This window comes from Natator depressus, chromosome 9, assembly GCF_965152275.1.
Source record: "Natator depressus isolate rNatDep1 chromosome 9, rNatDep2.hap1, whole genome shotgun sequence".
Classification (NCBI taxonomy): Eukaryota; Metazoa; Chordata; order Testudines; family Cheloniidae; genus Natator; species Natator depressus.
This window is the reverse complement of record NC_134242.1, coordinates 89732577-89745646: the sequence shown is the minus strand read 5'-3', so window position 1 is coordinate 89745646 and position 13070 is coordinate 89732577. Positions and strand designations below refer to the sequence as shown.

The 13070-nt window shown below is 38.4% G+C and overlaps 1 protein-coding gene across 3 annotated transcripts in view; it reads right to left on the bottom strand.

Moving 5' to 3' along the window:
* Positions 1-93: 93 nt before the first annotated feature.
* Positions 94-13070, bottom strand: part of RADX (RPA1 related single stranded DNA binding protein, X-linked) — a 34311-nt gene continuing 21334 nt past the window's right edge. The window contains exons 12-14 of one of the 3 annotated variants that reach the window (XM_074962592.1): positions 10180-10479; positions 4905-5087; positions 94-2394 (exon numbers count right to left, since the gene is read on the bottom strand). In XM_074962592.1, the coding sequence (XP_074818693.1) occupies positions 2249-2394; positions 4905-5087; positions 10180-10479 (629 nt within the window). In that variant the 3' untranslated portion in view covers positions 94-2248. The remainder of the gene's footprint in view (positions 2395-4904; positions 5088-10179; positions 10480-13070) is intronic. The other 2 variants (XM_074962594.1, XM_074962593.1) reach the window with 2 other exon arrangements.

Below are 13070 nucleotides of genomic sequence, written 5' to 3'. Positions count from 1 at the left end.
TGCTGCAAGATCATTGGGTTATGCCGCACTCTGGTGGAAATTCTTGAAGTTCTGCAACAGCTTCAGATACATTTAAAAAACAGATTGTTTTATTCAATTATACATAAAAATGAAATAAAAACAGAAGCCTTTGTATTATTTGTTATTTCTTTTACTTAAGCTGTCCTCATTTTCAATATCCCACAGACTGTAGTCTAAGTTTCAGAGTTAACCACACACAGATAAATCTGAGCAGTTTACACCTGTTAGAGTTATTGTTTCAGGCTCTCTGTATATTCATCACTGCGCTGGTTTACACTCAACTGTCCTTTCTATGGTTCTCTTTGAAACTACGATGGGTAGAAACATTTATAAAAACAAAATAAGAACTAAGATTCTGGAGTACAATACTTTGACAGGGTGTGAATTCCAGGATTAGGGAATACACAAGGCTCTGGTAACAATCCACCTCTGCAATGGCTGTATTCCAGTGGTGGATGAGTGATCCCTATAGTATGAAAAGATTTTACAAAGCCCTGTTCTTGAGAATGAGAGGCATAACAAAATGTTATGATGTTTATCAACAGGACCTTAGTTTCTTAGCATTTTTAATCTTACAGTTAGCTATACTTCATGAAACAAAAGAGTGAATGGATTCTTTGCAAAGAATGGAATTTACTCATTTTTGCCAGTATATATATTATATACTTTTGTTTTAGTTGTCTTTTGATACATTTCAAATAGCACAGATATAAAATAAAATGGGATATAAAGACCAGAGTCTACCTAATTCTGAATTTGCTGTTAAGATTTAAGACAGCAAGCATCAAGGGATAACAACAATGTTAAGTATACACTGCTATGCAGTGAGACAAAGCAGGCAGAGCCATTGCTGGGTTTTACTACATGTAATGGGAGCACTGAGAAACAAAACAAAAGGAAGAGGGCTGAGTGACTAGAACAAATAATAAAATACGGTAACTCTGTACAAGTGTCTGTGTCATTTCTATTACAAAAACATAATTACCTTACACATTTGATCTTGAAATGCTTGTTTCCTTAAAATTAAGCTTCTACCTGAGGTATATCTACTTTAAAATATCTGCTGGCATAGTCAGCATGGCTCAATTTGGAATAGCAAGTACGGGTGCCAGACTCTCTTATTAGACCCTGGAGCCTATACCATATCATACATTTAAATACAAAATACAGTACAGAAAGATATAAAGGACAAACGTTTTACGGTATTAACTTTCACTTATCAGGACATTTACATTAATATTCTTCTACTAGTAAACTGTTAAAAATTGTGAGACACACCAAAACTTTACTGGATATCTATGCAGAAGCACAGAATGACATTCTAAGTGACCAGACAACACTCAAACTTTGGCCCTGTATCCAATAATGCTTCTAGAAAATCTAACACAAATAATGCAGAGAAGTGCCTTGTTTTTTAATTAATTTAATGTTATGGAGCAGAACTGAAAGCACTTAAAACTGAAGGCTTCCGTTCACAGAACCTTCTGTGGCTTCCATTCACAGTATGCCACTGGCTGGGCAAACTTTTCCCCACCAACAGCCAATGCGTCTCTCAAACTGCTCAGAGGGACCCTTCTATAAAGCAGAGGATAGTTCTCAATCTATTGAAATTAAGTCTTTTGGCTCTACTGAAACTACAAACAAGGGAAAAGTGAGGTGGCAAGTTTCTGTGATGCAGCCATGTTTTCTCTAGAAACTGGACTGAGACCACCATTTTATTTCACACGACCATCCTGACGAGCTGTCAGATGGCAATGATTTTAGGTTACTACCAGCTAGAGAGAGTCACACAAGTGACTTACAGCCAAATTCTTCCCACGCATATATGCAGGCAACTCTCACTGACAAGAGGACAGAATCTGGCTGTACATTCCATTCCCCATCCAGTCTCTTTGCTTAATGATGGAACACGTACAAAACACCTGACACTTGGGAGCTGCCTGCAGCACTCAATGCATTACACTAAAGCAATAGAGGTATAAAAATAATTAGTACTCAGACATATTTATAATACTCTGCTCCAAAGCCTTCAGATATAAAGGTAATGAACCTTCCTTCTCAATTGTAATGACTACCATTACAATTGCTCTATCAGAACACTTCATAACACTGGATATGCTGGCTCTATACGCTCTAGAAAGTGGCAATATGCAGAGGGTGTATTGTAAGTTTTTTTTCCCTCCCCTCCAACAATATATGGATAACGTCAATAAAACAAGCTATTAAATTACACAAGGTTCACCACATCAGTCTCCATTATCTTATAAATTTTGTTCAGAAAAACTTCCACTTTATCTTCACCTAAACGACAGATGTCCAGGATACAGATGACATGTTGTCTGTCTAGGTCAACTGCTGCTTTTACAGTTTCATCTAGAAGCCAAACACAGATAGTTCATGTGTGTGTGTGTGTGTAGCAAAACAAATATTTAACTAGCATTTTGTTTTACATGCAGTATGCTGTACATGTTCACCTAGGATAAAAGACAGTTATCTTTTCTGTAACTGGTGTTCTTCGAGAGGTGTTGCTCATGCCCATTCCATGTAGGTGTGTGTGCTCGCCACATGCACTGGTGCCGTAAGTTTTTCCCTCTACAGTATCCATAGGGGACTGGCTCTGGGGCCCTCTGGAGTGGTATAAGGGGAGCTGCCAGCTCCCCACACCCTCAGTTCCTTCTTTCCGGAAACGCCGACGGTGGGGAAGGAGGGCAGGCTGTGGAATGGACATAAGCAACACCTCTTGGAGAACACTAGTTACGGAAAAGGTAACTGTCTTTTCTTCTTCGAGTGCTTGCTCACATCCATTCCATATTATGTGTGACTCCAAAGCAGTACCCCTGGAGGTGGGTTGGAGTTCACGGACGTGTAGATTGCAACACAGCTCTGCCGAACCCAGCGTCGTCTCTGGCCTGCTGAGTGATGGCATAATGAGCAGTAAACATGTGGACAGAGGACCACTTTGCGGCTCTACAGATGTTCTGGATAGGGATGTGTGCCAGGAAGGCTGCCAAAGACATCCCTTGATTGGTGTCCCCGGTGCTGGGATTGAAGACGGCTCAGCTGAGCCCGCCTCTCTAGTCCTGAGGTGTGATGGCTTCAGGCAGGTGAGCGATGAGAGGACGTCCTTCTCGATGGGGAATGGTGCTGCTGAGGTGGAGACACACGTGTAGGTCCCAACGTGGATTTTCCCCGAGACTGGGGTACCATTGGAGGGTCAGGATCTCCTAAGCCGCTTGAAGGGCTGTAGGCATCGACAGCACCTGAAGTTGGCCTGCACCGCTATCCGGGTTACAGGTGAAGCATGGGATGGGCTGCACCGCTTGACCTGAGCTGGGGCTCACGTTCCCAATGGGGGCATGGAGCTGCCCGGCACAGGTTGTGGCTTGCCCCCAGCCCTCTTCTTTCGCTTTCGGGAGGTAGGAGATCTTACCCTCAGTCTTTTTCGGCTTCTTCACCGGAGCCGTGGAGGGGGACCGGTGCCGGCCCGTGGAGCACCGCGCACGGAGCGGCAGCAGTCGCCTCACCACTGTGAAGACACCACGGTAAGTCGATCTAAGTACGTCGACTTCAGCTGTGTTATTCATGTAGCTGAAGTTGCGTAACATAGGTCGATCCCCCCCACAGTGTAGGCCAGGCCTTTGGCAGCTGGTATGTGGATTACTGACTGGCATAGGCCATTTGCAACGATTGCAGGGCTTAAAACCTGGGGCATGCCCCGTCCCCCGGCTGAGTCCCGTTTGGGACTAACGAAGAGTTGAGAACTACTACTAAGGGTAACTAAGAACTACTAACTATGTACAACTATATTACAGGTTTTCAAAGTTTGCTAGAACTGAGAACGCAACAACTCTAGAGAACGCTAGTTCTCAAGAACCGAGAACGTAACTGGTGTACTTCAAGAGGTGTTTCTCAAGCCGAAGCAGCAGAAGTTTCAGCACCATCATTGGTGGCAAGAAGGAACTGAGGGTGGGAGGAGCCGGTGGCGCCCCTTATACCACACCATGCTGGCGCCACTCCAGAGGATGCCAGAGCCGGTCCCCTACGGATACTGCTGAGGGAAAAGCTTCCGGCGCCGGTGCACGTGGCGAGCACACACACCTAATGTGGAATGGACATGAGCAAGCACTCGAAGAATGAGGACAATTTACATGCTAGTCCACGTAAAAAAAAATTTACTATTCTTCAAGCAGTTTGGTATGGGGCAAGCAAAAAAATGGACTTAATTAAAATCAAGTATTTCTATTTCTGATGGATAATTTCCAGCATTTACATCGCACTTTACACATCTGAAGCGTGGTACAAACATTAGCTCCCTCTAACATATTTTTTGTGGGCAGCCACTACATGGAACTATAATTTAAAAGACAATTAACAGTACACAAAAACTTCAGCTTTTACTTGTTGCAAGTTGCACTAGCTGAGTGCTGGCTCCTTGAAATGCCATCAGTGAAACAGGAATGAATGATTGAAAGCTGCAGTGTTTCATTTATGGACCAGATTCTGGGCCAAATATTAAAAAAACCTGGTCTCTCTGCTAGTACAATTTTGTGCAAACAAATAACGGCAGGCACAATACAGGTAATCCAGAAGTGACTCAATGTGTGTGTAGCAGGTACTTACATATCCAACTTCATAGCATTCTTATTGACACCTGCTAACTTATGGCTGCAGAAAGGTAGGCCTAGTGAAGACTGGCCTGAAAGACAGACCTCATGTCTACAGTATCTAGTAAAGGTGTTAAATGAAAGCATACATGTATCCTATGAGAAGGGGTGCCGAATGCCTGACTTACAAATAGGGACCTGTATACAATATTAATGCTTACGTTCAGAGATAAAAGAAGAAATCGATACATGAGTAATACCAATAATAGCAATTCTTACTTGAAAGTGGAAACGTGTCATAAAGCTTTTGATTGCTACTGGTGTCCTGCTGACACACAGAGATGCAGCTCATACAGGATAACAACATATCATTCTGAATATCCTCTATTCGAAATAAATGAGGATCTTCAGGACAAAATATAGGTGGGAATGCAACATCTATAGCCACATCATGGTTTATCCCTGTTAAGAGAGAGAATTACTTCAGCAAAATATTTCACCTTCGGTTTGTAATAGTTTAATGCACACTGTTTATTTCTCTTCAATAATTCTTTTACCAATTACCGCATTTAAACCCAGCTATTCCAATCTGAACATATGCAAGTTGTCATAAGATATTCACCCATACCCCTCTGTTCCCATTACGTACTAAACAATCTCAGATAAACTAAGTTTCAACAGAAAATATGTACACTTACACATGCATACTAATATTACATATATTTGAACTGACATCATGCAATAACCATATTTTTATGATAAAGGGATTTTACAGTATTTGTAGTTTCAGTATATGAAACCAATTTTTAAAGAGGTTTTCCTCTCTGTCCCCATGGTGTCACTACAGGACAGAGAGTTAAGTTGCTTAGGTGCCTTAACTGTACATATCTTGCCCATAACGTGTTTGGATTTCTTTTAAATGTAACCTTACCTGAATTTCCTAGGTTTGTAATGCTTGTAGTAACCCCAAAACCTATTATGTTTTGCACTCTTAAGTTACTGATACATACTCAGCCTGAAATCCATCTTAACAGTTTTCACCTGGAAATTTCCTTGTTCAATTATTATAAATGTAATACATGAACATGGAATAAATGCAAAAACAGTAACATCACAATACTATTAATGAATTGAAGATATGGATGACATTTAAATATTTAATTTTAAATGATTCAAGACCAATTCACTAGTATACTTTGGCTGCTTTGTGCTACTCTGAAGCAGCACAAAGTAGCTTAATTTACTAGCATGCAGCCATGATTCAGAGCAATGACAGTTGGACAGTGGATAAAAATCAATGATTTAAAAAAAAAAAAATCACAAAAAATGCTTTTTGAGGGAAAAAACCTATCTAAAGATACATTATAGCTCATAGATAGCTCATCATGGAATAGGAATTATAAATTCTAATTCTAGAGTATGAGACAATATATTCACATAATATTTAAGAAAAAGTTTTGTAAATGAGTTCCAATAGTTCATGGATTAGGGGGGACCCGATCTTATGGGGTCTGTATAGATTATTTAGGTTAATCTTCCTATCTACACAATGGGACTCAGTGCTCAGTCTAGAAGATACCATTAGAGATGCTTAGTTTTGCAGTTCTCAAACTGAGGATTTGTGTCTCCAGAGATAACATGCTTGTTAACAGCAAAAAAGTCTTAAATAAATAAATATACAGAGGTGAGAAATAACAGACCTCAACTCTATTGTCCCTCTGCAAATTTGTGTACACAGAGTCAATCCCTTACCTCTCTCTAAAAGTGCAAAGTTTCAGAAAGTTCAGTGAATAGAAGATTGTTGGGGGTGGAATAGTTTTGGACAAAGAGAAGAAGTCTGGAGATAAATGTGAGAAGGGAGGGACAGGCAGTAGAAACAAAGGTGAAACTGTTTGAGCAGCGTATTCCAGAAGTCTTGAGGTCTTTGAGTGCAGCCTTCATTGGTTTGAGATCTACCATACCATTCTCCCACTAGAAAGGAAAGCCTATAATGGCAGCAGGCCATAAGAGAGACCCAGTTTGGGAATATTTTAATGAAGTTCCTCTACCTTAAGTAAGATAGGCATGCATGCAAAATGCAAACAGTACAACGAAGAAATGCAAGGCCTGGATGCCCAAATGAAACAACATCATGAGAAGTGTTCCTTCTCAGGAGGAAGGTGCATTGAAGATGATGAAAGGAACATGTCTGAACATGCAGGATCTTCAGGTTGGTAAACTGTTATTTCATACTTCTTTCTTAAGGACTGCCTGTCTTCCTTCTGGACTGTTCTTGAATTCTCATGTTTGAGCAAAAAATATAGTTGTTACTCTATGGTACTATCATTTTAGATGCAGTTGTGATCAAAAATAAACAGCTGAAATTGGCAGATCTTCCTTTTAAAATTTCACCTTTAAAGTAGTACTGTCAGTGAATGCAATGAGTAATACCAAATAAGCAGTATGGTAATAATAATTAAATAACTGCCTTGACTTATTTTGTTTAGGAGAATCCATCCTCAACATACAGGATTCTGAAGACTATCCACCTTCAAGACCACCATCATTTTATGTATTTTCAGAGTTATCTGCCAATGATACTGTTTCAGTCACATCATGTATGTCACACAGCCACAGTATATCACCCGAAGCAAAAAGAAAAAAAAAAAATCATCTCCATCATCCAGAAACAACTGTAGAAAAGTTTGTGGTAAGAACTAGCAGATTACAAAAAGAGGTCATTGATGAAAAAATTGCCCAGTTTGTTTATGTAACAAACTCTCCTTTCTGTATGATTGAGAACCCACACTTCATTAACATGGTTCAGTCATTAAGCCCAGAATACAGTCCATCCAACGGAGATGTTGCAGGCAAATTGCTGGATAAAGCATATGAAAGAGAAATTGAGCAGTGTGCAAAACGTCTAGAGCGTAAAATTGTTAACCTGAGTCTTGATGGGTGGAGCAATGTCCACAATGATCCTGTTGTATGTGCTTGTGTGACAACAGAAGAAGGGAAGGTCTTCTTTACAGAAACAATTGATATATCAGGAAATGCGCACACAACAGAATACTTACAAAAAGCTATAACAAACTGAAAAAAATTCAAATGTCTAGTACGCAGACAATGCTGCAAATGTATCCAAGATGAGATGCAATTATTTAGAAGAGAGTCCCAAGCTAATAATATACAGTTGCAGCGCTCATTTGATGCACCTCCTAGCAAAAGACGTCAGTGTTCCAGAAATAAAGGCTAACGTTGAAATTGCAAAATACTTCCATAACAACCACTTTGCAGCAGCTGCTCTGAAAAAAGTGGGAGGAACCAAGTTAACTTTCCTACAAGATGTATGATGCAACTCAGTAGTGGACTGTTTTGAGCCCTATATCAAGACCTGGCCTAACCTGATGACAGTTTGTGAACAAAATCGTGAAAAAATAGATGGCAAAGTTCTCAACACTGGGCTTAAGAGAAATGTTGAACACATGCTGAGTACTCTGAAGCCTTGAACAAAACGCAGGGAAATAGCTGTTTTATTGCTGATGGTGTTGAAATTTGGAAGGAACGGAATGAGATCTTAAAGAGAGAAATATACAATGACAGAGTTAAATTGCAAGCATTAAAAAAATGAATGGGACAAGCACTATCTCCAGCTCATTTTCTTGCAAATATTCTCAATACTCGGTACCAGGGTCAAACCTTAACTGCTGAAGAAGAGGAGCTGGCTATGACATGGACATCCAGCAATCATCCCTCCATAATACCAACCATAATAAACTTCAGAGCTAAGGGTGAATCATTCAAGAAATATATGTTTGCTGATGATGTTTTAAAGAAAGGTATACCAGTGAACTGGTGGAAGTCACTTAAGCACTTGAATTCAGAGACTGTTGAAGTGATAATCTCACTTTTAACAGCAGTAGCTTCTTTTGCTGGTGTAGTAAGAATATTTTCTTCCTTTGGACTAATTCATTCCAAATTGAGAAATCGTTTGGGACCTGAAAAAGCAGGAAAGCTTGTTTTTCTTTTCCAGATTATGAGTGAACAGGAAAATGAAGGTGAAGATGACTGAGTTAGCTGCAGAAGCCAATATTTTAAAGTTTCTCATGTTGACCTGGCTGACACAGTCTATTTCATTTTTTTTTTTAAACATTTAACTATTTTAGTTAAACAATTTTAACAAAAACAAACCTGATTCAAAAATTCATATGCTTGTTTTGTTACAATATGATATGTTTGCTGTTGAAGAAAAAAAAAGAATACATAACGTTGCTGTTTTAGTTAAATAAAACAATTTAAATGTCTGTCTGGTGATGTTCTCCTCCTAATACAGCATGGCAAGAAAATCCTCCAAATATTAACCTGCTGAATTGGAGATAGTTCACCTCCTAGTGACTTCATAAATATCTGCTTCAATTACCTTTGGTAAATGAAATAACCAATCATTTATTTTCTGATATAGCTGTAAAACTAATCTGAAAAGTTTTCAAAACAAATCACTTAAAAAGGTATAGTGTGTACCTTCTAAAAATGAAACCTTCTATCTCTGCGTTGTGAAGAATGTGTATTAAAGTTATAACAACCAACAAAAAATGCACTTTTATGTAGAAATTCATTATTAAATTGAGTCTTCCTGACTAGTGATTTAAATCATGATTTAAGTCAAATCCACTCTGCAGTTGGAACCAGTCCAGTTATAGATGAGGCTGAAGTAGTACTCTTGAAACATACATACAGTTCCCTTTACACCACTGACTCATTTCAACACACACATCTCCAGCATATAAAATAGCTGGAGAAAAAGGGTGGAGATTGGTTATTGCTGTTTTCAAAATAGCTCCACTTAAGAATGATCTGACCTACCGAACAATGCTTGTCTATAATCTTAACAGTTACAGAAAAACAAAATTTTAATAGCTTAATTACAACCCAGTCTCTTCAAATGTAGCTGAGAAACCAGATTTAAGTGAATTTTAACTCCACAGAAAGTACAGCTAGAAAGCAACTTTCAAATTCACAATTTAAGCTAAAAAAAGGGGAGGTGGGAATGGGGGCGGGCAGGATATTTTCCACAAAAATTTAATGCTGTTTTTCAAACGGATATTTTGAACAGTTTGTTTTTGTTCTATTTTAAAAAAAAAAAAGTAAGGAAACATCCAAAACCAAATTTTAACTTTCTTTAAAATTAATTTTAAAATAGGTCTTAACTCAAATTACATGGAAATTTGAAAATCATCAGAAAATTAATGCTGTACTCAAAATGTGCTGTAAGTCTGGAGACTACCTGCTTTTAGTGTAAAACTCAACTCAGACTTAACTATGGAGTTTGGAGTGGTGCCTCCTTAATATTATCCTTTAAAAAAAATCAGTTTGTACATTTAACAAGATTGTATATAAAAAGAACCTCATTCATTTTTTAACTTAGCAATTTAGCATAATGCCCAAATTATACTAAAGTATCCATTCAACTTCATAGAAAGTTAAACGGTTCTTTGTTAAACACTGAGAATGCTAACAAACCTTACATTGCTAGGATTTCTTTCTAAAAAAAATTAAAGTACTAATTGTCACTTACCCAGTATAGTCACTTCATAGTGCCCAGGGCCACTGGCACTTTTAAATTCATGAATTTCTTTATTTGTTATGTATTCTTTTGGATTGTGCACAGCTGGATGTAGACTGTATTGCTGTATAAGGAATTCTTTGTGCATATAATCAAATTTACGTGGGATGCTTTCTGGGAAAACAGTGCAGTAATGCAAGTGATCTATTAAGTTGTCTTTCACCGTTACCCACAGATCACTTTGCCATGAATCATGAGAAGTTCTTCCCATCTCTTCTGTTTCAGGTGCATCACTCACTCCCTGTTTGTCTGCTATTATAAATACATTAAACATTTAGTTGATCAATATGCATAGACAAAACCATACCCCCCCCAATGTATTAGGAAAAGCAAAAATTTCATGAATAGATTAATATTTAAGTCAAATGTGAAAATATAGATGGAAAAATCAAAACGAAGAATGCATAAAGAATTAAGCTAAGGCTGGACTGTTAGTAAATACTGTATGTTGTTTCCAGCTACAGTTTGAAGACCGGATTCATAAAAATAATTATTGGTTGGAAGGTGCCATTCATTGCTTGCTTTTGGGTGGATAAGGATCAGTCACCTCTCCAGTCACTTTGTTTTACCAACACTTGGGAAGTATAAAAAGGAAACAGGTACTTTATGATGATATGCTTTACCATCTTCTGTACAATGTATATTCATGCAATGAAGACTACTGGCTGTACCTTATAACAGTGGTTCTCAAACTTTTGTACTGGTGACCCCTATCACAAGCAAGCCTTTGAGTGCGACCCCCCGAACATTTTTAACACCATTAAAAATGCTGGAGGCAAAGCAGGGTTTGGGGGTGGAGGCTAACAACTCGCGACCCCCCCGGTAATAACCTTACGACCCCATGATGGGTCTCAACCCCCACTTTGAGAACCCTTGCCTTATAATGTATATTGTGCAGAGTCCCAGTTATATAGCTAACTGTAAGTCCCTATGCCTACCATTATATGTAACCTGTGAACTAAGAACTGGAAAAACTTCAAAGAAACCATTTTTTCCAATTTTGTAGGCAAGTCCCCGTTCTGTGAGCTTACCACTAGGCCCATTCTGAAATGTAACCAGCCTATTTTTTTTTCCCAGTTATCCCTATTTTGTCTTGCCCTCCCCACAAATAGTGCCCCCATCCTGATACTATACTATGTTAACTTGTATTGCTATTTCCAATTTAGTCACATGAATTGTGTGTGCAAATTTCCTCACTGCTTCGCAGGAAGCACGGCGGTAGTTATTACAACAGAGCTTTAGCTGTCCCAAAGAACTGAAGACACCAGGGTGTATATGGCTAAACTAGAAATGGCAACACCCAAGTGGAAGAACATTAAACAAGCAGAGTACACGAGCATTACTGCATTGGATGAGACACAAGGAATTATAATGAAAAGTAAGGAAAACTGGTGGGCCTAAGAAACTGCACTAGCATTTGAGTGCTGTCTGGAGAACCCTTGTGCAGAGCATGGAGCAGGACTTATCTCACAAAACTGGTGTGTATAGTAAGTTTACAACCACCATCCTCCCCCATTCATAAACACTCTCTCATTTTACTATATGGATGATTAAGGTGGTCGTGCATTAGATAGGGGGAAATTACTATTAAATATAGATGAGTCAAATGAAATTGAAAACAATGACATCTCAAAAAAAACACCAGAAAAAACTTAGCTGCTTGATTATGTAACAGTTGCTTTTAATCTTTTAAATTTATAAGCAGCATGTTATAGCATCATTGGGAAAGTGTACATTATTAGGCATTCCATAACAATGCTGGCTGTTAGAACTGCAACTCTTTGGTAGCGCTGCCTTATATCAGTGGTACAGTATACCAAGTGTTAAATTTCATGCTATTGCTATTTTTAATTTTGAGCAACTAAACATCCACATCTGGTTAGAAAGATAGTTGGCTGAAAAGAAATTTTACTGGGATATTCTGTATAATTACATTAAGAGAAGAAAGAAAAATACTGTAACTGCCACCCTCTAGAATAAGTGTTAAGACCTTATTTGCAGGATTTTGTGGTATTAAAGTTAAAAATTGCTAGGATATAAATGCCAGGATTAAATATCTCTCTCTCCTTCTCAATCAATCAATCATGCCTTCTCTTACTTTCCTCTCTTTATATCCTGGGGCTGTAATTTGCATGTCCTATTTGTACACTCATATTTGAATCAACACAAACAGATGTGAAATTAGGACAGGACAGCAGAAGTTACAGCCTTTTGCTACTGAAAAGTGAGATGCTAAAATCCATGTTTAAGTGAATGATGGTATTTAAAAGGAAACAAAGTAAGTATTTGAAGCCCAGCTGGCTGGAGAGAGCTCTCTGCAGCCGACACCACACTTTCTTTGCCAGTCTAATATATATAAACGCCATCATGAACATCTGATTGCGTGAGCTCCCACTATAAACAATTACAATAATGCAGATTCCGCATGGAATAAGATAGAGTTTACATGTATTGATAGTAAACTTACGAATGAAGCCCACACTAGGAACAGATATAATTTGAGATATCTGTTTAAAACATCTGGATTTAACTTTCAAATATAGACAAAGAACAAGACAGGGAAATTCTAATGTGTTTAACTTAAAAAAAAAAAAGTCCAAACATGTAGCTAATAAGATGTGTAACTCTCATCACCATGATTACTTGCTTGTATGTTACTACCTTTCCTCAGAGAGTGTGACTTTTTTTAGAATGTACTTATCATCTGGGAAGATTTTCCTGACTTTGGAAACACTACCACATTTGGACCACTACTGCAACACCAACAACAAAAATAGAGACGAGGTCCTCTGCCCTGCTCCAGAGATGCAACACGGACTCAAAGCCAGCTAAAGAGACATTAA